This window comes from Pseudorasbora parva, chromosome 17 (genome assembly GCF_024679245.1).
Source record: "Pseudorasbora parva isolate DD20220531a chromosome 17, ASM2467924v1, whole genome shotgun sequence".
Lineage (NCBI taxonomy): Eukaryota > Metazoa > Chordata > Actinopteri > Cypriniformes > Gobionidae > Pseudorasbora > Pseudorasbora parva.
Window position 1 is genome coordinate 40,268,321 of NC_090188.1, and position 25,661 is coordinate 40,293,981.

The 25,661-nt window shown below is 39.3% G+C and overlaps 1 protein-coding gene across 2 annotated transcripts in view; it reads left to right on the forward strand.

Annotated features, from left to right (window-relative positions):
• The window catches only part of arfgef3 (ARFGEF family member 3), a 69,657-nt gene that overhangs the window by 21,166 nt on the left and 22,830 nt on the right, over positions 1-25,661 (forward strand). For both annotated transcript variants that reach the window (XM_067422559.1, XM_067422560.1), the window contains 18 exons: positions 303-407; positions 1,126-1,453; positions 1,690-1,802; positions 4,759-5,738; positions 7,472-7,638; positions 7,733-7,898; positions 8,020-8,127; positions 10,832-11,047; positions 11,141-11,251; positions 13,044-13,194; positions 13,431-13,724; positions 15,512-15,645; positions 19,298-19,443; positions 20,613-20,792; positions 20,923-21,064; positions 22,138-22,260; positions 23,154-23,257; positions 23,401-23,545. In XM_067422559.1, coding sequence (XP_067278660.1) covers positions 303-407; positions 1,126-1,453; positions 1,690-1,802; positions 4,759-5,738; positions 7,472-7,638; positions 7,733-7,898; positions 8,020-8,127; positions 10,832-11,047; positions 11,141-11,251; positions 13,044-13,194; positions 13,431-13,724; positions 15,512-15,645; positions 19,298-19,443; positions 20,613-20,792; positions 20,923-21,064; positions 22,138-22,260; positions 23,154-23,257; positions 23,401-23,545 — 3,713 coding nt within the window. The remainder of the gene's footprint in view (positions 1-302; positions 408-1,125; positions 1,454-1,689; positions 1,803-4,758; positions 5,739-7,471; positions 7,639-7,732; positions 7,899-8,019; positions 8,128-10,831; positions 11,048-11,140; positions 11,252-13,043; positions 13,195-13,430; positions 13,725-15,511; positions 15,646-19,297; positions 19,444-20,612; positions 20,793-20,922; positions 21,065-22,137; positions 22,261-23,153; positions 23,258-23,400; positions 23,546-25,661) is intronic.

Here is a 25,661-nt window from a genome sequence, read left to right on the forward strand (position 1 = left end):
TTCATATAAAATGTGATGTCCAAACCACAGTGGCTGGTGAGCAAAAAAGTTAATGCCAATCCCTGGTAGTATGTCTGAATTTGAGTATTCATAAAATAGGAAAAGTAGGCGAACATAGTCAACATGATGGATGTAGTACACCCAGATGTCATTTATATTAAATACATTCATACTATATAGAACACACTTATTTTTAAAGTTCATTAAGTTTGTTCCTCATCAAATGTTGACAGTATGTGATTTTGTAAGTGCGCGAGTGATTTATCATTGTGACGAGAGGGATGTGTGTTGTTCTTCTTCAGTGAAAACCAGCTGCTGCAGCTGTTGTATCTGGAGTGTATTCTGTCTATGCTGAGCAGCTGTCCTCTCACAATGCACCTGCGTCGCAATTTCAGTGACCTCATCTGGTGAGACTTGTTTAAATCTAGAATGTTTGTTTAGTTAAACATAGCTCAGTTTACAATTATATCTAAATATGTATGCATGTATGTATGTATGTATGCATGTATGTATGTATGTATGTATTTAATTAATTTACATTAAATTAACTTGTCAAATTGACATTTACACCTTACAGTTTCATTATACTTGAGTACTGCGTAATTTAAATGACCTACATGTACTTACTATAGAGTTAGGTTTTGGCTTAGGGTTCGTAACTTGTAATTATGTATAAATTACTTTTATTTGTACAGTAGTTAAATGATTAAAGTCGGCATGAAACAGAAGTTGTGGTAATCCTTCATCTCTATTTTGATGTATATCAGAGCGAAACGACTTCTGGAATGATAAAAAAATGTAGGTGGGACTTGATTTTGTCTGTGAAGAATTGATTGGATGGTTGTGGTTTGCTATTGGTGGATCTCATGTGAGTGACAGGAACATTTAATGCTAAAATGTTATGGAGAAAAGTATTCTCCGCCATACTTCAAATGGGAACTTAGGTATATGGAATCTGAGTCTTCAAAAAATGGAATCACTTTTGTACAATATCCAATAAATGCATTTATTTTTTGTAAACGAATAACCTCAGTTTGTGTTACTTTGGTCTTACAAAGTGATTATGATGATTCTGAGAGGAACAATGTGCAATTATATATCATTTAATGTGTGCTGTCTTCACAGGAAGCAGTTATGTCCAACTCTGGTGGTGATTATGGGAAACCCAGCGAGTGATAAAACCATCACCTCTGCCCATGGTGGGCAATCTCAGGACTCGGATGCGGCACCAGGGTCAGCGGTCTTGGATCAAGGCCGGGGTTCTGGCTGCTCATTGAGTGCTCCTGGCATGATTGGACCAGTGGTTCGCACCATCTGCTATGTGGCAGCAGAGTTAGTCCGTCTGGTGGGCTGTATCGAGTCCATGAAGCCTGTTCTACAGTCCCTGTACTACCGTATCCTGCTCTACCCACCACCCCAGCACAGAGTGGAGGCCATTAAGATTATGAAGGAGGTGAGATCTTCACAAGTGACATACCAAGCTTCCATCAAAGAACTTTTCATAATTTTTGTTGTAGTTTCCCTTCACCACTTCGGAAGTTAACCCAACTATGATGGCTCTCGCTTCTAAGAACCCCGGAAATGTGAAAAGCCATTACAAAAGTGTCTCGTTTTATACCTCCAGACGTTTTAAAGTATCTTTACATATCTGTCCTTATAAGCATGTTGTTGTTCCTCTCACCCCTCCAGATTGTGGGAAGTCCCCAGCGCTTGTTTGACCTGGCTGGTCCATGCGTCATTGAGCCTGAGACAAGAAAGAGGTCTTTCTTAAAAAGGAAGTCACATCTTGATCTTCTCAAACTGTAAGATATTTTGTTTCTAATTCAATGACAATATTAAGACAAGGCAAATTCACACTGCACCGAACGAACTATTTACCGATGTCCATCAATGCTTAGTTTTTTTAAGCCAAGCCAAGTCAACTTTATTTGTACAGTGATTTATACAATACAGATTGTTTCAAACAAAGCAACTTCACAGTAATAAACAGGAAAATAACAGAATCAATGAATCACTTCATAACTTCATTAATATATGAGACAAATTCAAATTCTGTACCACAATAGTGTTACTATTCAGCTCACGTTAGTTCAGTGTTGGTTTAGTTCAGTAACTTCGTGTTTGTTAAACCCCAACAGAGTGTCTTAAGTCTGTGGGCCACAGTTCCTTTTACAAGATATAAAATAAGTCTCTAATGTTCCCAGAGTGTGTATGTGAAGTTTTTGCTCAAAATACCCCAAGGATAATTTTTTATATCATGTTAAAATTGTCATCGTTTTTGTATGTATCCCTTTAAATGCAAATGTCAGCAGCGCCGATTACCTCATGCAGACCTGTTTTCACTCAAAAACCTAGAAACGCCTAGAATAATATTATAAAAAATGGCTATAACTTGTTAAGGGATTGTTACATGTAGACAAAATTTCATCTGGAAGTCTAAAAAAAACAAGTGCAACTTTCTAAAGGAAAAAAATCTAAACTTCATGAATTTCTGTTTGAGTTTACAGTAAAAATACCAAATTTCTGTTGCCATAATATTAATTTAAGCCATTCTCAGAATAAATACATGTCAAATTGGGACATCAAATGAGCTAGATGGACACTTCAGGTTCTCCTGTTTAAAATGATATATGGCACTTGATGCAAACTGCTAGAATGGGTGAGAAAAACAAAGAAAAGTAGAGGCATGTTAGGCGCCCCAAAAATGTTCCAGGTGTTTAAGGGTTAAATCATTGATTAGCATATTCTGTCTTGATAATCAATACATCGCTGGCGTGGGAACTGTTATAAGATGCACAGAGCCAGATAATATCTGCTGCAGGAAGAGAGAACATATAGTTTAGTTTAATTATGGTTATAACTTATGTTTTCATCCTGCTTTTATGACATGCCATTGCATTTGTGTTCGTAATGTATTGCAATAATTGTGAAAAGACCGATGACAGCTTGAGCGACTCCCAAATGTGCTCGACTACAACAACTCTTCTTCTTCTCAAAATGGTCTTTGATGCATGTTTTTCCGAACATCATTTTGCGCGCGCGTGTGAATAGAGCGAGAGAGGAAATGCACGCCCATAAACACTTGCTCAGCTGCAGATGCAGTCGTCCTTATGTCGGTTATAGTCCGCGCCGCGCTCCACTTCATTCCTCCACTTTGACATTAAGCGACTTCAACGCTTCAGCACAGCATTACGGGAAGGCAGCGCTGCATTTGAACCGATTTGAACGCAGAAATGACGGGAAGCTTCACAACATCACTTCAGTCGCATCGCAAAGTGGATCTCCACACTCCAAGAAGTGTATTTTTGACGGAGCGGTCCCAGCGATAAAGGTTCGGTCCTGCTTTGGAAGCAGCCGGTGAGTAAAACTGCTTCAAATATCTGTGCTGTTGCTTATCGTCACGCGAGTAAACATCAGTAAACGACACGATCGCGTGCTTCATCATTCAAATGCGCTAACGGACTTCATTGTTGTTCTATGTATAACGTTACACTAATCTGACGTGCAAAACCGTTTTGCTTGCTACTGCTAAGGTTAAGTCGCATACAATAGTCCATAAACCGAATCATGTCCTCATAAACTGCGAGTAAACACACACAAATGTTGACAGGCCACTAAATACAGTCCATACCACAGAGACGGACGTCCTGCTGTTGCTGTTTCTATTTCAGCCTCCGAATTAGATTCTGGATCATATCTATTAGCTGAGATCGATAGCAAGGGTTTCTCCACGCTTGAGGACGTCACCGCTTCGCGCATTCGTCATTCTTTAGCCTGAGACAAGAAAGAGGTCTTTCTTAAAAAGGAAGTCACATCTTGATCTTCTCAAACTGTAAGATATTTTGTTTCTAATTCAATGACAATATTAAGACAAGGCAAATTCACACTGCACCGAACGAACTATTTACCGATGTCCATCAATGCTTAGTTTTTTTAAGCCAAGCCAAGTCAACTTTATTTGTACAGTGATTTATACAATACAGATTGTTTCAAACAAAGCAACTTCACAGTAATAAACAGGAAAATAACAGAATCAATGAATCACTTCATAACTTCATTAATATATGAGACAAATTCAAATTCTGTACCACAATAGTGTTACTATTCAGCTCACGTTAGTTCAGTGTTGGTTTAGTTCAGTAACTTCGTGTTTGTTAAACCCCAACAGAGTGTCTTAAGTCTGTGGGCCACAGTTCCTTTTACAAGATATAAAATAAGTCTCTAATGTTCCCAGAGTGTGTATGTGAAGTTTTTGCTCAAAATACCCCAAGGATAATTTTTTATATCATGTTAAAATTGTCATCGTTTTTGTATGTATCCCTTTAAATGCAAATGTCAGCAGCGCCGATTACCTCATGCAGACCTGTTTTCACTCAAAAACCTAGAAACGCCTAGAATAATATTATAATATACAACACACGATACGCCTCCAGGCGCTCGGTTTTTTCCGGAAAGACTCGGTACAGCCCATATTTCTTTTATAAATATAATAAAACTAAAGACTTTTCGGAGATATGAAGGATGCAATACTACTCTATAGGTACTCAAGATTGACATGAGATTGACTGAAACTGAGTGTTTCACCCCCCCTTTAAAAAGAGATTACGTTAAAAGAAAATATCTTTGCTTTGAACTTTGAGCGTTGTAACTTTGCAGATGTTGTTTATGCTCAAACAGCAACACTACACACTATCATACTCATGGATGCCTTTAAGTAATTTTTACCAATGAGTGCAATCATCTTTCCTATTTTCTCAGGGTAATGGATGGTATAACAGAGGCATGCATGAAGGGTGGAATTGAGGCCTGCTACTCTTCTGTCTCCTGCGCTTGTGCCCTATTGGGTGCCTTAGATGAGCTCAGTCATGGGCGTGGCCTGCAGCAAGACCAGTCTCGCATGCTGCTGCGGCGATTGGATGATCTTAAGGAAGGTGCGGAGTCAATGCGTGAGTCTGTAGAACTTAACGAAGCTGACTTCCGCTGGCAGCGGCGCGTGCTTTCGGCTGAGAATGCCGCCTGGGAGACCAGCATTACTGAACGCAGCCCTGACATCAGCATCAGTGTCACAACGGACACAGGACAAACCACTTTGGAGGGGGACATGGGTCAGACCACTCTGGAAGGGGAAATGGGTCATACCACTCCAGAGGACTGTGGGGAGGAACAGCACTTACCATCGCCTTCTACCTGCGGGGCCGCGGCAGGAACTCGCCCGAACCTGCCAGAATGTGTACGAGAGAGTGGCGCCCCAGACGCCCCGTCCAGTACGGCCCCTCCAGATGTTGTGCAGCGCAGCCATGGCCTGGCCTACCCTGATATCACCAACTTCCTCTCTGTGGAGTCTCGGACACGCTCGCATGGCTCACGCTACAGTGAAAGTAACTTCAGTGCGGACGAGCACGAACTGTCGCGCACCGAGTTCGATTCGTGTGATCAGTACTCAATGGCTGCAGAAAAGGACTCGGGGCGCTCCGACGTGTCCGACATGGGGTCTGATAACTGCTCTCTGGCTGACGAGGAGCAGACGCCACGGGACTGTCCTGGGCACCGTACACTACGGACTGCTGCTCTGTCCCTGAAACTGCTGAAGAACCAGGAGGCAGATCAACAGAGCGCCCGGCTCTTTGTGCAGTCTTTAGCTTCACTGCTGCCACGCCTGCTGGGACTGCACAGCACCACGGATGTAGACGTGTCGCTGCAGAACTTCTCTTCCACCTTCTGTTCGGGTCTGCAAGCAGGTAACATGCCTAATATTGTATCCAATAATGAACTGATAGACTGTTTATAGCCAGCAGCCATATCACCCTGTAGCCCAAGACTGAAGTTTCCCACTGAAGCTAAGCAGGGCTGAGCCTGGTCAGTACCTGGATGGGAGACCAACTGGGAAAACCAGGTAGCTGCTAGTAGAGGTGTTAGTGAGGCCAGCAGGGGGCGCTCACCCTCACACCTCTTTCGGATGAGACGTTAAACCGAGGTCCCGACTCTCTGTGGTCAATTAAAATCCCAGGATATCCTTCGATAAAGAGTAGGGGTGTAACCCCGGCATCCTGGCCAAATTTGCCCATTGGCCCCTGCCGATCATGGCCTCCTAATAATCCCCATATAATGATTGGTTTAATCACTCTGTCTCCTCTCCACCAATCAGCCGGTGCCGGCTCAATATGGCTGCCGTCGCATCATCCAGGTGGTGCTGCACATTGGTGCTGGTTTGAGGAGATCCCCCCCCCCCCCCTTATGTGCCCCCCTTCTATATGTCTATAGCGCTTTGAGTGCCTAGAAAAGCGTTATATAAATGTAACGAATTATTATTATTATTATTATTATTATTATTATTATTATTATTATTATATATTTATTATTATTATAATTATACTTTTTAAAAACCAGGGGTATCCAGTCCTGCTTTTGGAGGGCCAATATCCTGTAGAGTTTAGGTGTGTTTTACTTGTATTATTTAAATAAAATAAGCCATTTTAGAGTGGCCTTTTATTGTGGCCAGCTTAAGCCACATCTTGATATGCCACACCTGTGAGGTGGATGGATTATCTCGGCAAAGGAGAAGTGCTCACTAACACAGATTTAGACTGATTTGTGAACAATATTTGAGAGAAATAGGCCTTTTGTGTACATATAACAAGTGTTAGATCTTTGAGTTCAGCTCATGAAATGGGGGCAAAAACTAAAGTTTTGTGTTTGTAATTTTGTTCAGTGTAATTCCAGGGTGTAATTTAGGCTATTACTCACCTAAACAAACATACATAGAGCTCATCAAATCTGGTAAACAGAAGCCCAAACATGCTTGTTTGTCTCCCAAGAATGGTGACTCCCAATGAGGTTTGCACCTTGTTCACATGCACTAAACACTTAATCCAAATACTATTATTGTTGTCCGCATGCATCAGATCAGACTATTATGGCTCATTTCCTCCAAGCAGTACGGTTCAGTACAGTACAGTATGATTTGGGACTGTAAAGCCTGATCCATATTGCATTTCCACTGGCAACAGTATGCTTATGATGGGCGTGGTGTAGCAATCAACGTCATTCCTATGGGAAGAAGGAAGCGACACAGAAAACAACAATGAATGACATACAGCAGATCTTGCTTCTCGGCATGTGGCTGATTGTTACAAAAAAAAGACACTTTGTTTGAACCAAGGTTGCAAGGAAAAACACACGAAAACGCATGCTCAAGTGACAATTCTCTGTCAACCAATCAACATTCGGCAGTGAGTCTAACTCCACCATTTAGGATCGGACTACTGTGCTAGGTACCGCAGCGGCAGGGTGCCAAAAAAAGTGGTATGGTATGGTTCGGAATTAGGGGTACTATTTACAACAAAAATTGCGTACCGTATATGAACCTTACCACTTACTGAAAACGAGCCATAAGAAACACTTTACGTTTGCTGTAAATGTGTTTGTATAAGTGAATTTGAAGGTAATATGATCTTATTGTGTTGTCTTATAGGGGGGGTTCATTCTCCAGGTTTCGAGGGCAGTGAGAACCTGAACTGTCAGGCTCTGATGAATGCAGATGGATTGTACCTGGTTTCCTATTATGCTTTACTGCTCAACCTCAAACTGTGCTGCTGTGACTACTACCACAGGAAACCCACATGTGCTCTGGTGTCTTTGGTACACTTGAAAACTTGCTTTAATTCACCATAGATTTAAAATGTCTGGGGCATCTCTGAATTAACATTAAAATGAGCTGTGCCTGTTCGTGCAGAAGGAGTTTGTACGTCAGATCCAGAGCAGTGGGGTTCTGGTGGTTCTGTCTCAGGCCTGGATCGAGGAGCTCTATAACCAGGTTTTGGAGAGAAACCTGCTGGGAGAGGCGGGATACTGGGGCTCGGCAGAGGAGCAATCCTTACCTCTTATCACAATGCTCACTGGTAATACTCCTTTGTGTGTTATGAACTGTAGAGGTCTCAGATGAGCAATATTCCTACAAATCCATGGTGTAAAGGATTAAATGCATAACATGTATCATATTTGTGTATTGTGAATTGCCAGATATTGATGGACTGGGCAGCAGTGCTATTGGAGGTCAGCTGATCAGAAAGGCCTCAACACAGTCACCCTTTACCTGTGACAAGAATGGCAGTGACAGCTTGGTGGCAGGTACAGTGTGAGAAACTGCATAAATGTATATCCACACACACACACAGTCGTAAAGAGGTTACAGACATATTTTTCTAATTTTTGCATAATAAAGGCCCCGATATACTGAAGACAAATGTCTTTTTTAGTCTTCGCTTGGGGGCAAAAAGAAGTCATATACTGTTAGCGAACATTCAACGTTGCCCACACTCCTAGAAACAACATTTAGATTAATATATAAATATGGGCTGTTTGCTTTCCTCTCAATACAAAATAAATGCACAACAAAAATGGCAGTGGTGAGAAAACAGCAGTTAAGAAAGCTTCGGATCATAGTGAAATGAATATGTTTGCACCAGTTCTGCAGTGTTGGCAATCTAGTCAAGTCACATCACATTTATTTATATAGCACTGTATACTTAGCAAGCAGCTTTACAGTATTATACATCAGTGAAAAAACAGTGTCAATATCCCTTTCAATTAGAATCAGAGTTTATGTTTTCACCAGCGTCTGAGCTCAACGGACTGAAAACAAAAATCAACCAGAGTAGGCTTCCATGTCAAAGCACGCAGAGCCTCATTAGGGATGTCAGTAGGCCAATTATAGGATGGTTTTAGCCCCCCAAAATTTCCACCCAGCCCCCCTAAAAATGTGCATTTATATCCATAATTTTCATTTTAAGAGTGTTTGTTTTCCACCAGGTAACAGAGATCCTCCACTAAAGCATGGCACATTTTCCATGTTTTCTCCATGAATGAACATTTATAAATGTTTTTATACATTTGTGTTTAATGTGTTTTTACAAACAAAAAAAAATACTCACATATATTACCAATCTAGAAAAATACAGATATATAAAGTTTTTCCGTATTCTTAATAATTATTAGTTGGTTATTTTAAAATGATTAGACATTAATTAATTTGCTAGGTTTTGAGGGGTATTCTTCTCTGAAATAGAAAGAGATGCATATTGCTAGCATAACAGGGGTAGGAAAATCTATATGCCTAGTGATGTTGTGTATTTCAAAAAGAAGAGGGGGGTCAAACACCGACGCCCTATTCGGACAGGATTAGTTTAACATGGGGACGTGGGGGTAAAGTCATAATTACCAGAGGTTCTCTGTGATTTTAGTCCCGTCCGAATGTGCCATCTCGGTAATCATTACGGACAACGTCAGTAAAGATTACCGAGACTTTCACCCTCTGTAAAAAGGTCTGGAAAAATGACCTGGGGTAATACTAATCCCGTTCGAATAGACCCGCTGTAAAAATGTATGGTAAAATTCCGTCATTTCCTGTTTAAAAGTTTTAAAAAAGCGCATTTTGCGACCTTGGAGGCGCTTGAAGCATTCGGTTGCGTTGTAGGTGTTGGGACAAATCTGTGTAAAATGTCCGGTATTTTCTGCTTATCATTTAAAGCAAAAAGAAGATCAAAATCACTTATTAGAGGCACAACACATTTTAGCTCTAGGAAAGTGTCTATTACCAACACAATCCAATCAGAATTGTTAGACTGGACCTAACTGTTTATTAAAACACACATATATATTGGAGACGGAGTTCAGACTGGCGCTCAGGTTGTGTGTTTGCTCACGTGATAACGGTAACGTCATACGTACATGACGTCAAGGAGGTGCGTAAAGCGAGTTACTCCTCCCACTTCTGCTAGTTTTACTGAGATGTCTTATCCCGTGCGAATTGGCCATTAATATTACAGACGTCCTGAGGTAAAATGACTTTACCCCCATGTCCCCATGTTAATCTAATCCCGTCCGAATAGGGCTAATGTCAGTAAAGATTACAGAGACTTTTACATTCTGTAAAAATGTCCGGAAAAATGACCTCGGGTAATATTAATCCCATTCGAATAGATCCGATGTAAAAATGTATCAATTCCTGTTTAAAAGTTTTTTTAAAAAGCGCTTTGCGAGCATAGAGGCTCTTAAAGCATTCAGTTGTGTTGTAGGTGAAGAAACTCTGTGGCAAACTTCCAGTATTTTCCGTGTATCATTTAAAGCAAAAAGAAGATCAAGAGCACTTATTAGTGACACAACACTTATTTTAGCTCCAGGAAAGTGTCTATTACCAACACAATCCAATCAGAATCGTTAGACTGGACCTAACTGTTTTATAAAACATTATATATATATATATATATGTATGTATGTATGTATGTATGTATATGTATATGTATATGTATAAATATAGTTCAGACTAGCGCATGGTGTTTGCTCACGTGATAACAGTAACGTCATACGCACATGACATGAAAGGAGGTTACCGTGGTGCGTAAAGCGAGTTACTGCTCCCACTTCTGCTAGTTTTACTGAGATGTCTTTTCCCGTGCGAATTGGCCATTAATATTACAGGCGTCCTGAGGTAAAATTACTTTACCTCCACCTCCCCATGTTAAACTTATCCAGTCCGAATAGGGCTTAAGAGGGCCTTAAAGATCTACTTGTAAGGATTCAAACCAGTTCAATCTTTGATATCCATAAAGAGGGAAAACTAGCAAATCTGTTCAGTTATTGTGCATTAAGTCTACGTAAATGTCGAGCGAAATTAGTATGCATAATCTTCAGTGATGGATGGCAAGGTAGCCTGCACTTGTAGCCTGACTAATTGCTATCTAGCATGTTCTCTCTCATATGATGAGGACAGATGGAAACGTCTTAAAGTTTGAGAGAATCAGTCATCCTCTCATCATGGCCTCGTTTCTGACAGGTGTGGTATTTGCCCGCTTTATCCTGACCGGCTGCTGGAAAAACCTGATCGACACACTGTCCATGCCGCTCACGGGGCGCATGGCGGGAAGCTCTAGGGGTCTCGCCTTTATTCTGGGAGCAGAGGGAGTTAAAGAGCAAACTCAGAGGGAGAGAGACACCATCTGCCTCAGCCTGGATGGTCTACGCAAGGCTGCAGCCCTCAGCTGTGCTCTGGGTAACATCACACATCCTTCATTTTCATTTCAGTTCAGTTATTCCATTATAGGACACTTATGGAAATTATGGGCCTCAATTCTCTGTCATTTAGGTGTGGCAGCCAACTGTGCCTCAGCACTTGCCCAGATGGCAGCAGCATCATGTGTTCAGGAGGAGAAAGAGGAGAAGGAATTGGGGGAGACCGGAGATGCCATTGCTCAAGGTACTCGCACACATTTAACATCATGTGAAGGAGTGCACTGATAACACACTTTGTATTTAGTCCATTACTGTGTTTGTGCTTTGACTGATACGCTGCAGCTCATGCACAAGATTTTTGCATAAATTATTGCCATAAACTAGCGGCAGAAATTCATTGGCAGTATTCATGCCTGCATAGAGCTGCTGTTGCAGCATAGAGGGATAGATGGTGCAAGAAAAACACAATCATTTTGATCAAAACAAATTTTAATTAGTTTCTTGCAAGTTTATTAAAAATTAATAATTAATATTATAGTGAGACTTTACTTTCCTTAAAATGTTAACATTTAATATTATTTTGAGACTCAACCCCAACATATTTTTTTACAATAAGGTCTCGTTTGTTAACATTAGTCAAGGCATTAGCCAATATGAGCTATCAATGAACAATATATTTGTACAGCATTTATTAATATATGTTAATGTTAGTTTATTAAAATGTTCATGCTCGTTATAGTTCATAGTGCATTAACATATTTTAAAGTGGTCATGAACTGCATTGTTTTATAATGTTTCCTGGGTTGCACTTATAATGTTAGTATGATTTTTACATCAAAAAATTAAGGATTTTAATTTTTGATAATCCTGATTTTAGCCTGATTTGAACACTTTGTTTGAAGGGGCGTGTCTGCTGTGAGACACCCACTGTTGTGATTGGCTGACATCTTTGCATATTAAATAGCTAGTATTGTGGAACCCTCTCATAAACTTTTAGCACAGTTTTACGATTACAGCTCTCAAGGTTAACTAATCATGAAAAGTAATGATTACAGCATTATATATAGATCTATGGTATTATGAGATTGTGGCATAAAAGATTGCAGTGATGAGCATTGTAGCCGATCACAGACGGGATGTGGAGTGCATTAATGCGGTGATCTCGTCATTGTAACTCGATTTCTGCTCACTAACGAATACTTTCATCATGACTAACAGTGCAAACACAATGGAAATAAGAGATTCATTGATTATAATAGGAGTTTCAGCACAAGTCCAGAAGGAGCGTTCTTTGATCGCTATCTATATATAATGTAATCACAGTTTAAATATTTTCCTCCTACTAAGAGAAACGATGTGAAGTAGACAAAGAGCATCTGACTGTACATGAATCATTTCACATTGAATAATTGAGAATCATTTCACATTGAGTAAATGAACATTCACACTGTTGAAAATAAATAAGCACATTCCTAGCATTAGGATTCTTTGGAGGGTAATGCTGTGTTTAGTCCAGTGATCCTGTATCTCTTCTCTCTCATCATCTCACTAACACGCCAGTGGGCGGGGCTAAAGTTGCAGTGATGAAGTAGGCGTCGCTGTTCTGAATAAGTAGTCCTTCACCATCTATTATAGGCTCATTCTCAGTCGTTCTCTGGGCTTGGTTACAATAACAATAATAAGGACGTTTCCAATTCTGAAATGCGCAGGATATTCTTATAGTATGACAACCTCTTGCATGTCAAAACCAGCAAAACATTTGATTTCTCAGTTCATGACCCCTTTAACAGATACAGCACTTAAAATGTATTGGTAAATTCCCAGATTATTACCTAAGAATAATACATGCTGTAGAAGTATTGTTCATTGTTAGTTCTTATTTAATGTAGTTAACTAATGGTAACAAACCTTATTGTAAAGTGTTAACATTTACTTAAACAAATTAGTAAAGTATTTGGATGGTGCATTGGTGATCCTTAATTATTAGTGAGTTATTAATTAAAATATTAACTAATTTGAATGTGTATGTGTTGTAGTTAAGCAGCGCGTTGAACAGAAACTAGAACAGATGGGCCGCTGTCAGGGCGTGAGGCTTCACACGGCCCATGTGCTCTGCATGGACGCTATACTCAATGTGGGCTTGGAAATGGGCAGCCATAACCATGACTGCTGGCCTCACGTGTTCAGGTAAAACACTCACAAAATCAATTCTTTGGGAACCAGGATCTTTAGTGAAGTTATACAATTGTTTTTTAGGCCTGTCACCGAATTTGGAATAATAAATCATGATTTCTCATTCATATCAAATTTTGAAATTACTTAAAGATATACACATCTTCTCTTCAAAATGTAGTAATGCTTTGAAACAATCAGCATTGTAAAAGCGCAATATATAAAAAGAGTTGACTTGACTTATTCCTCAGGGTGATTGAGTATGTCAGCTCGCTGGAGCACACACACTTCAGTGACGGCGGCTCCCAGCCTCCGATCGCCATCACACAGGCGCAGCAGGCCGTGGCAGTGGACCTGGAGCTGAGCGGAGAGGCCAGTCCGGAGCTGGAGCTGGGCCTTAGCCATCCGGTTATCCAGCCGCTCTCCATCCAGGAGCTGTTGAGGGAAAGCAGTCGCGGTAAAGGACTGGACCTGCGGGGAGGCAGTCTGCTCACGGGCACCAGTGCGGCCAAAGCCGTCTGCACGCTCTCCACACAAGCGGACAGGTAAGTTACCACCCAAAGATCATTATTGCTGCCTTCACGTGCTATCGGAATTATCGTAAATACGAGTTTTCGAGGTAAAAATTGCACATGAAAGCCCTCTGATGTCGTGTTTACCACTGGGAAGTTACACCTTCACATTCCCAGTTTGTTTTTAATGGGTTAGTTCACCCAAAAATTCTCTCATTAATTCCTCTCCCTCATGTTGTACGACACCCTTCAGACCTCCGTTCATCAGACACAGATGAAGATATTAGTGTTGAAATCTGATGGCTCAGAAAGGCCTTCATTGACACCAATGTCATTTCCTCTCTCAAGACCCATAAAGGCACTAAAGACGTCGCTACAAAGCCCATCTCACTACAGCAGCTCTACAATCATTTTATGAAGAGACGAGAATAGTTTTTGTGCTCAAAACCCCCCCGAAATAACGACTTATATAGTGATTGGCGAAACGTTATGAATCAGTGAATCGATTCATGATTCGGATCGCGTGTCAAACTGCTGAAATCACGTGACTCTGGCGATCCGAATCATGAATCAATAAACTGATTCATAACGTTTCAAAACTTTGGTTTTAATTAATGGTTCGAATCTTTGTTTTGAAATTGCCAATCACTATATAAGTCGTTATTTTGGGGAGGGTTTAAGCACAAAATCTCTTCTCGTGTCTAGCGACGTCTTTAGTGCCTTTATGGGTTTTGAGAGAGGAAATGACATTGGTGTCAATGAAGGCCTTTCTGAGCCATCAGATTTCAACACTAATATCTTCATCTGTGTCTGAAGATGAACAGAGGTCTGACGGGTGTCCAACCACAGGAGGGAGAGGAATTAATGAAATAATTTACATTTTTGGACAAATTAACCCTTTAAGTTTATTTTATCAACAACATGGGATAATGTTGATTCATATTGTGTGTTATCAGAATTTGTGTCCAGCCAAAAGTAATATGCAATGACTATTTCATACTAATAACTCAGACAGAGTGCAATATGTGCCTCTGCTTGTGGTTTTCGTGATAACTGTATAAGCATTTGATAAGCTGGAGTTATGTTGGAAATTACCACTAGGGGGACCAGTAAGTTTATAATTTGGCAGGAATTATTTGTGTCTTTTTCATAGAGTGCTCTGTGTTAGGGCAAGTTTTGCTATATTATAGGTTCATGATTTCATTTTTACGGTGTCCTATAATAGGTTTATAATGCATCCAAGTTCAAAAACAATAACATTTTCTCATTGATCACTCAAGTCTGTTGTGTTTAACCTACTTTTCTCTGATTGGTCAGATGGTCCAGCCTGTTGTTATTGGTATACTTTGCACTGATTGGTCAGATGGCCCAAGCTGCTGTGATTGAACTACTCTGTTCAAATTGGTCAGATGACCCAGCTAATGAAGACCATATTAATGGCATTATCCAAATCTTTTACAAACCTACATAGGTACAGCAAGTTCAACACTTTGTGATTTGCAGAGCTGGTAGCTTTCTTTTTATATGTTGTAGAAATACATTCTGAAGTCTGCAACCGAATAATTTGCACAAAGCCTTTAAAAGAAAGATAAAAAAGTATACTGTAGGATGGACAGTATTTCATACAGGGGAAAATCCATTGGATATATTTATAGTGCATTAATGTATTGCGTTATCAGCATCCAGAACTCTTCATTTCACATTAGTGTATATATATGTACCCATTAGTCCATCATTATTCTTCCACATGCATATTTATTCATGTATTTATGTATTTATTTGTGCATGTTTAACGTGCAATTGTTGTGAATGTCCTGCAGGCTGTTTGAGGATGCCGTCAGTAAACTCAACCTAGTGGGTCTTGTGGGTTTCCTGCATCAGCTCAGGAAAGCTTCACAGTCCCAACTGTTTGATTCGGTCACAGAAACCGGAGACTATTCCTTAGCCATGCCAGGTACACAAAGAGTATTGATGACAACACTTTCAAACTACAGAATACCTTGATGTTGGCTAAATTTGCAATGCAGTTACATGTTTTTTATATATATATATATATATATACAGAGCTGCCAACTCTCACGCATTGGCCGTGAGACACACGCATTTGATTGGTTTCACACGCTCACACGCCACACCCCTGATTTCTCACGCTGAAGTGTCAACCCTGTCGGTCAAATGCCTGAAAGATAAGTTTATCTATAGATCTACCCGATGAGCCACTCGTAATCGATTATTTATGCTTTCGGTGAGGGGGTTCAAGATAAATGTGCAAATAAATAAGTGTAGCGCGACCAAAAGCGCCATTCCCGTTCTGACGAGAACGAGCAATGAGCGAAGCGCGAAAGCGTCGCTAGCTAACTATGGTCGCAAGTTCCATCATTAATGTCGGTGTTTCCCCAAACATTGTTCCAACAAACGTTTGCAAACTGCATCACAAAGTTGGTTGGAATGACAGCTCTCGACCTGTGATTAGAAGCAGAGTTTCTTGGTTTCATGACATGTGGACTTAAATGTCCATTTTTTAACAAAACAATTCGTAACGAAAATAAATAGTCAAGCAATCCGCACGCGAGCAGCTCATGACTGGAGTCTCAGAGCGGTTCTGTTCGCGCTTCATCACTGCATGTGCTGTGAGTAACTGACGACTGAGTATCTCATTCAAGTTGCATACATTTTGTTCTTGCACTGATGTTAAATTTGTAGCCATTTTGTACTTTGACAGCCAGTTTGAGATAAAGGCTATATATTTCAGAATTTTGTGCAATAATTCTGACAGTTTTTCCCATTGAAATGAATTGAAATTGAATTCACCCAATACTCTTTGAAATCATAATTACATTGCATTATGTTGCTTGGAACCCCAAATATTACAACATTCTTCATTAACAGTTATTCAGTTATTTGTAACAATCTCATTGTAAAAAAAGAAGAAGAATAAAGTAGGTTCACTATAGCTAGCTACTTTTTGAAAGTAGTGGCTACTTTTTCATAAGGGTAGCTTGAATGTAACTTAACTACTTAAAGTAGTTTTACAACAAAACTTTTTTTTTTAGATCAGCCACAGCAAAAAAAGAGCCGCACAACAGACAGGACAGACAGATTTTTTTCCTTTGTCTTCCTTGTAAAAGTATGGTGTAGGTTGCTGATGTATAATCAATTCATGGCTCTAGTCAGGGGGCGTAACTTCAGTGCAACCCTACCCACATCGCAAACGGGCCACTGGCGACAGTGACTCCACAGGATATTGTGACACTCACATTTCAAATGAAATGCACTGGTTTCAGATTCGAAAATCACACGGCATTCGCACTCAACCGCCACGCTTAGGATACTGACCACCTTCTCATCAGAGCATGTGAGCGAAGCAGACTGGTGTGACGCTGCGCTAGATATTCCGTTGTATGCCAGTGCTCTCCACTCACACTTCCCTCTAAAATGTGAATTGTTTGATTTAAAAGTAGCAATTTCAAGCTTTCTCTAGACGTGTGTTTCATGTTTATGTTATGTGATAAGTATTCAGTGAGTTTCAGATTCTCTCGCAGACAGAAAGTGCACCGTTTTTATTTATTTTACAAAAGCACAAAGTTTTGTTGTTATTGTAAGTTTATTATAAATTATGTCTGACATTTATCTGAATGACCAAAAATGATATCCGCTATCATGACTAGTGAGGACATCAGAGCTCGCCGGCGGGATTGACGTGCGTAACGAAACCTTTTGCCTGTTTCCGGGGCCTTCCATTAAAGCTGAAATGATAGGCTAAGTCTGTCCGTTTTTACAACATTTCTTGAATACATGTTTTAATTAGGCCTATAGATAGTTATTATATGTGTGCCTTTAAAGCAAAAGGCTATGCTATATTTTATAAAGTGTAATAAATGTAACTTGTCTGGAGTGCTAAATTGCAGAGCTGGTGCAAACGTATCCATATTTGATATGATCAGATTAGACGCTTTCTCTTTAAAATGTCGAATTTGTTGTTGTTTTTTTATTTATTTATTTTTTTTAAATAATAATTGCACAGCACATATTCACATATAGGCGATTCATCTAAACGGTGTCGGGATGTTCATTAACAGTATAACGCTGTGAAGGTAGCCAGTTTTTTTTTAACCCCAAAGCAAAGTATGATCAAGAATATGAGCGTGTGTGTTGGAGAGAGATGCACGCAAAAATAACTATACCAAACTAAGCTACTGATTTTAGTTGGTCTGAATCATGGACGGCCAACTAAAATGGTCTAAATCAATTCCATTTGTAGCCTTCAGTAAATTAAATAGCTCAGTTTTTTTCTGCCTGTATTGGGCATAAGATTAGTAGCCTAATGAATGTGTGCATATTGTGAATTAATTTAATAAATGTAGTTACCTTTCCCTGTAGCCTTCAATAAATTAACGTGTCTATGAAAATGATTCATAAAACATAAATATCAGTTAACCAGATTTACTTTCATCACTGACGAAAATTGTCCCTGACATGGTTTTTAAGCTATTGTTATCAAAAAATGTTGGTCTTCAGAACATATCAAAATGCACATATGTAGATCATAGAAATCAAAATTTTCTCGGGGGTGCATGCCCCCGAACCCCCCTAACTACCTCACATTTGGAATCTCAGTGATTATAAAACCGTGCCTTTATTATGATTAAGGGATGTAGGTCTTATACAGAATAAGGCCTTAATATTTGATTTATAAGTAACAATAAACAGCCAATATCCTTATATAGAGTTGGACCCTAAACTAAAGTGTTACCATTTTTGTCATACCCTCACTGGCCTCACTGGGCCCGTCATTACTAAGTTACGCCACTGTCTCTATAGTGCTTTAAAATTGTGTGTGTCTATAGGATGTACAAACTGTCATATAGATGCAAAAAACAAACAAACAATAGTGCCCCATTCAAATGCTGATGCATATATAGAGAGCTATTATGATTATTATTATTTATTTGTTTATTTATTTTTGCAATTTTTGCTTTGTACGGCAACATTTTGGTTGGCCCCACCAAATCTCACTCTAAGTTTTTTTGAAAAGTTGGCAGCTCTGTATATATATATTTTTTTATATATTTATATTATATATATTTATATTTATATTAATTTTTTTTTTTCATGTTTATAGTTATGCTGTCAAATCAATTAATCTCGTTCAAAATAAAAGTAATTTATGTGTGCACTGTGTATAATTATTATGTGTATTTATAAATGCACACTTGTATATATTTAAGACATGTTTGCATGTGTGGGTATGTGTGTATATATATATATATATATATATATATATAATAAATATATATAAACACAATTTTCTTAAATATATACATGCTTGTGTGTGTCATTTGTGTATTTTGTGTATATTTGTGTGATATTAATCAGTCAGAAAAAAGGTTTTGTATTGTATTCTGTATAACTGTATTCAACAAGTTCCAGATTTTGGTATCAGAGTTGAACAAAGTTCTCGTCTTATATTCAACCAATATAAAATGATTCTAGTACCAAGTTTATGCACCTTATTTCACTAATGGTTACAAAGGAACAACAATTTAGACTTTTTTAGGAATTTTAAAACCACTTTTTTCCTTCACCTCATTGTGTTTTCCTTAAAGGGGAGGCGAAGTCGACCCAGGACAAGCGCAGCGCCCTCCACCTCTTCCGGCTGGGAGAAGCCATGCTTCGCATTGTAAAGAACAAGAGCAGGCCGCTGCTGCACATGATGAGAGCCTGGAGTGTGGTGGCGCCCCACCTGGTGGAGGTATAAAACAAAAAAACTCATGGTTAATTCATTCTTAAAAATGCGATGAAATGGAAGTAGCATCAGATCTTTTCTTCTGTATTGTGACATGCATCCAAGTGTAACCATAGACTGTAAAAAAATATGGACGTAGTGTCCGTGACGTCCCCATAGGATTCCGATAAGCCGTTCTGAAGCTTAAAGTAAGGGCAAACTGGGTGTCGCCATCTTGTGAGCGAGTCATCGCGTGTCTCTCCTGGATAACAGAAAATGGGCAAAGAGGCGGGATGTGGGCGGAGCTGAGGTGACGCAATGACTATAGACGGCGAATAAATGGCTATCCACTTGTAACCACGCCCTTAATTATGCAGAACCTTAAGGCTTTCTATAACGTAAACGAATGAGTTATAAAAAAATTCACCCCCCTCACAGTTGTCATGAAGATCAAAATTAGCCTTATAAGCCAAAACCACAATTTGTCCCAGGCTGTAAACATGTTTTTTTCTGCTGTAAAGTTGAGAATTTTAACATGGGGCTCAATGAGATTCTGCTCCTTCTGGAGCCGGTCCCTAGTGGCCAGTCGAGGAATTGCAGTTTACATTACTTCCGTATTGGCTTCAAGAGAGATCACGGGAGGTTGCCGCTTGAGTGTAACGGATTATCAGAAAAAGATTAAATGTAGGCGGGGACTTGGTTCTGTGCATCGGATGTTGAGAAGTGGGCATAGCACTCAAAAGTGGATGCATGCAAGTTTAAAAGTTGGTATAAAACGGATGTTACAAGTCTCTTCTTCTTTATTGCCCCGTGTATCCGGATAAAACGGCTTTTGAAAAAAAAAAAAAACATTCACTTGATTTTGTCCGTGGGGAATTGACTTTTTAATTGGGCGAAATGATTGGAGTCCTGTATATGTGACTGCAGTTGTTTTCACTGCAGATCAGTTATGACATTTTGAGTAAACACAAAAGCTCAAAATATAAATAAAATGCACGTATGAAAAGGTTACAATAAGATCTTTAACATTTTGACAATAGATAAGGTGAATATTTCTTTAAAGGGGAGGTTTCTTAGAGCAGGTGGAAGGAAAAATTCTATTCATTTTCTCCAAAAGGAAATTGATTTTTAGTAAGAACATGGAAAGCTTTCAACAAAACAAATATCAGCCCTTTTCTTTGACTGTATCCCCACAGGCGGCCTGTCATAAGGAGCGCCACGTTTCCCAGAAGGCCGTGTCCTTCATCCATGATGTTCTGATGGAGGTTCTGAGCAGCTGGGCAGAGCTGTCACACTTTCATTTTAATGAAGCTCTCTTCAGGCCTTTTGAGCACATCATGCAGCTGGAGCTCTGTGACGAAGACGTCCAAGATCAGGTCTGACAAGTCACATGGTCAAACTGAAAGATGGGTTAAAAACCTGTCTCAATGCTGCATATTCTGCATGTAGTAACCCTATAGAGGGCTGACTGCTGTGTCTCATGCTTCTGTCGGCTGTGGTCCGTAGGTGATCACATCCATTGGAGAGCTGGTGGAGATGTGTTCAGCTCAGATCCAGTCTGGCTGGAGGCCGCTCTTCAGTGCTCTCCGAACTGTGCATGGAAACAAAACGGATATGAAGGATTACCTGATAGGAGAATATTCAATGGGTCTGTGAAGTTTACTTTATTGTTAGTTCTTTGTGTGATACAGTATATTATGCATTAATGCAAAACATGCATCATATGGATTTTACCTCACAGTGGTCTTGAATGGTGCAAATCCCCTTAACTCTACACTACCTTTCATGACTTATTGCTTTTATAGCATTAAGCATCAATAGCAGCATTATGATAAAAGATTAGTTATGCTTATTTCTACAGCACATTTAGACGAAAAAAACAAAGCAGACATTAAAAAAAAAAACATTTAAAAAAGACAATTATTTATAATGCTAATTGAATAGACAATTATGGTAACACTTTAGTTTAGAGTCCAAATCTCACTACTAACTAGTGTCCTATTATTATGCATATTACTAGGATATTGGCTTTAATTACTTATAAAGCACATATTAATGCCTTATTCTGCATGACCATATTCTACATCCCTAATCTGACCCAATACCTAGCTATTGGTGACTATTAATAATAATAATAATATGATTAACAATCAGTAATTAGGAGTTTATTGAGGCAAAAGTCATAGTTAATATTTAGTTAATGGAGAGAATTTGACCCTAATCTGAAGATTAACCATAATTATTTCACCAAGTAATATTGTTCATTAGCATAATTGTAGGCTTATGATTGCACATCAACTTTGCACAGTAATATAGACTTCATGGTTACAGGTGTGCATTTTGCAACCGCTTCAAACGCAGCTTATCCAATTATAGTTCAGGGCGGGACTATATATTTCTCCAACCAATGTAAGATGGGGAAAGTGTTTGAAGCTCTTTTTGAAAGTGATAATTTTGTCACCAACAGTGAGGTAGAAATATATACAGTAAATTTTGGTTTTAATTTTAAATTTGGTTTTTGATAAATCTATCTTTTTGAAAATGTATTATTTTCCCGAATACAAATATAATAAACCTATAATAATGAATAATATTTTTTGTGAATGCATTAGTCATTCGCCATGCTTGTCACATCAGAAAAGTAGCTTGTCACAACGAACCAGAAAAGTCAACCATTAATCATTCTGAAATGCATTTGTGCTTCATTCTTTACATGTGCAGGGAAGTCACAGGCACCTGTGTTTGATGTCTTCGAAGCCTTCATTAACACAGACAACATCCAGGTGTTTGCCAACGCCGCCACTGACTACATCATGTGCCTTATGAAGTTTGTGAAAGGTTTAGGTGAGCTGCTCTTTTATCAACCACAGTGTTTTGCTCCTATGGGTTACCAGATACTTGTTCACTTTAAATTATATGTGCACTTTATATTAGATATCGGCTGACGCCGCCGTCGGTGTATAAATTGGTGAATGTGAGGCACGATGTGAAGTGCTTTGGATGGCCTTAGGTCTGTTGAAAGCGCTATATGAATGCAGTCTTTTTTTTACCATATAAAAATATATTTTTAAAACAACACAATACATGATATTTATCTGAATCTAACCATGTCATGTCAACAAATGGAAAAGTCAGCTGCTGTTTATCATCATAATAATTATTGTCTTTTCCCCTAACCGCAGTGGCGCCTTTTACCCCAAATACCATATTAATACATATTCTTCCGTTATTGAAAAACTATTGCTTTAAGCTGAAAATCATTAAGAAGACCTTTGTTTCAAAATAGTAAAACATTTGAGATATTCTCATTTGCTACTTACGTGAATCTACAACATTTAAAAAAATAATGCATAAATATTATCAATAATAAGATCAAATCAAGGATCATTCAAATTTCCACATGCATCTTGAAAAGCGGATGTTTTGGAAAGTGCTGTGGCATCTAGTGGTTTAGAGGAAAATACAATCAGAGGAGCCTTTTAACCCCTTGTGTCTTTAGCCCCGTTGTTCCAATCTGATTATTTTACATTTCTGATAAAAAATTTAGCATGAACAATGTTTAATCATTGTTTTAGCCCTCTCATTTTTACAATCAAGCATTAAATACTGTTGTAATAATGTATCCTGTTGAACACACATTGGAGTGACATTGTTGAGTGCTAATCTTACTGATAAGTAAGTGAAATGTGATTAATAGGATCTAAAGTAAATTTGACATGCTATGTGATTATTTGTAGGAGAGGTGGACTATAAGGAGATCGGGGACTGTGTTCATGCCAGTGGATACAGCTCAACAGATCTGTGCCTGCCTGCCCTGGACTATTTGAGGAAATGTTCACAGGTGGGCAAGATTTACGAATTTCTGTCTATAAACGATGTACACACTTTAAACACTTTTTCTAATGTAGATTTAGGTCAAAGAATGATTTTTCCCTATGAAAAGAGTAACCTGTAGATCGGTGTTTATTATGGATTATTTTGCAGCTGCTTGCCAAAATCTATAAGATGCCTTCCAAGCCAGTTTTCTTGGGTGCGCGACTGGCCAGCCTCCCACTGAGAGTTCAGGAGAGATCCGTGAGCAGTGAGGATGGCATGGACTGTGTTTTAGCAGAGTTTGATGATGATACAGGTGATTTATTTACTTAATCTTTGAGGTATCGTTCATATCAAGATAGCACATATGATACAGGTGAAGTTACAGTATATGGCTAAGTCAATCAATCAATCAACTTTATTTATATAGCGCTTTTACAATCACGATTATGTCAAAGCAGCTTCACAGTGTCAAACAGGATAATATTGCAACAAAATTAGATTTGGCTGTACAGTCGTACTGGAGAAAACAGTGATGTTATCAGCTTATTTTAATTTATCATAGTTAAGTGTAGGTTTAGGAATTTAAAGTGCCCCTGTTATGCTTTTTCAGATATTACCTTTCATGCAGTGTGTAATGTAATAAGCTGTTTGTGTATGTAAAAGATCTGCAAAGTTTCAAATATCAAACTGCAGATAAATTAAGTTATTGTCTCCCCAAAGAAAGAAGCGATTCTGAACTGCCTGAAACGAGTCGTCAGTAACTCCAGTCTTACTTCCAGCTCAAACCTATGTAGGTTTGTAACGAATTTGCATAATGCCAGCCTATGGTCTTCATTGGCTGCCTGTGAACAACGTCTACTTTGATCCTCCTATTTGTAGCTGAGACTGGAAGAGTTTTGTTTGTGTTGTCGAAATGTCGAGAAAATGGTGCTTTCTGTTTTATTATTCTTTGTTATTTTTATTTATAAAAATAAAGTTTCCTTTTGAATGTGAACTCGCACTACATCCTCTTGAGGACACTATTGAGACTGCCTTCAGGCATGACCGGTGTATGTAGCACGAGTCTAAACATGACCATGACCTTGATGCACAGAAATGCCTCAAGCATGGCAAAGAGATGCAGTGTCTCATTCCCCTTCTTAGGGAACCATGGTTACATGTGTAACTTGAGACGTTCCCTTTCGAATGGGAACTTGCATTGCATCCTCTTGAGGACATTATGGGGAACAACTACACACTTTGCCATGCTGAAGGGATGAATGTCTTATTGGCTGACATTACAGTCAATTACTCTTAAAGGAGTCTCAATCCCTAAGATACACACCCCTGGCTGTCATATAATGTAATTCCTTACGGCCACAGCCCAAAGCAATTAAAGGGCTTGGTATTCCCGAGAAGTCCTTAAAGTGAAAATATTCCATTAAAAAGGTAAAGGCTGAGCTCATAGGCTGAGCTCATAGGGTGGATAACACTATATTCCTGTCAAGAAGGCTACATAAAAGGGCCAGCAAGCTTGACACAATATCTAGCAGAGCTGAGGGGAAAGGAGGCTTAACAACATTCCCAACCCAGGATTACCAAGAAGACACACAGAGAACCTGAAACTCAGTACCACTGCCTAGCTGAGCTCTAAGAATGGAGGCCTCAGCATGATGATTCTCTAAAGTGAGAGTAGGCTTAACTACGTCCTACACTCAGGATATATATTCAAAGGAGGCTGACAGTGAGCCTACAACTCAGAATTGGTGGAGCTCTGTGGATTGGAGGTCTCAGCAGGATAACGTTCTTCAGTGAGACCCCCAGACTTTCACAAATACTTTGAGTAGTGAGTTTGTATATTTGTAATTTATTTGTAATTTAAATGTTTCTTCTACTTAATTATGTATATTTTTATTCTTATTTTTTAACAACATTCTTGGTTGAATGCAAAGTCCGAATTTATTTGTACTGGGAACTGTTTAAACGATAATAGAGGCTTTAAACTTGAGAGGAGGCCTTGCAATGCTCCGGTTTAAATGCAGTAGCCAAGGAGGCTCACATTGAGCCTAGCAACTTACCCGCTGGCTGAGCTCAGTGGATGGAGGCCTTAGCATAGAGGAGGCCTAGCTACATCCAATTCCTGTCAAGGAGGCTTCATAGATGTTCTAGCAACTTGACACTGGGAAGCGGGGAGAGCTCAGGAGAGTAGAGGACTAGAGTACCAGGAGTACCATGGAGGTTCGCAGAGAACCTGTTACCCAGTACCACTGCCTAGACAAGCTCTAAGAATGGAGGTCTTAGCATGACAACTCTCTAAAGTGAGAGGAGACCAAACTACCTTCCATGCTCAGGACTGCTTCCATGGAGGCTCACAGAGAGCCTACAATTCGGAATTGCTATTCAGGCGGAGCTCTGAGGAGTGGAGGCATTAAAGGACAACTCTCTATAGG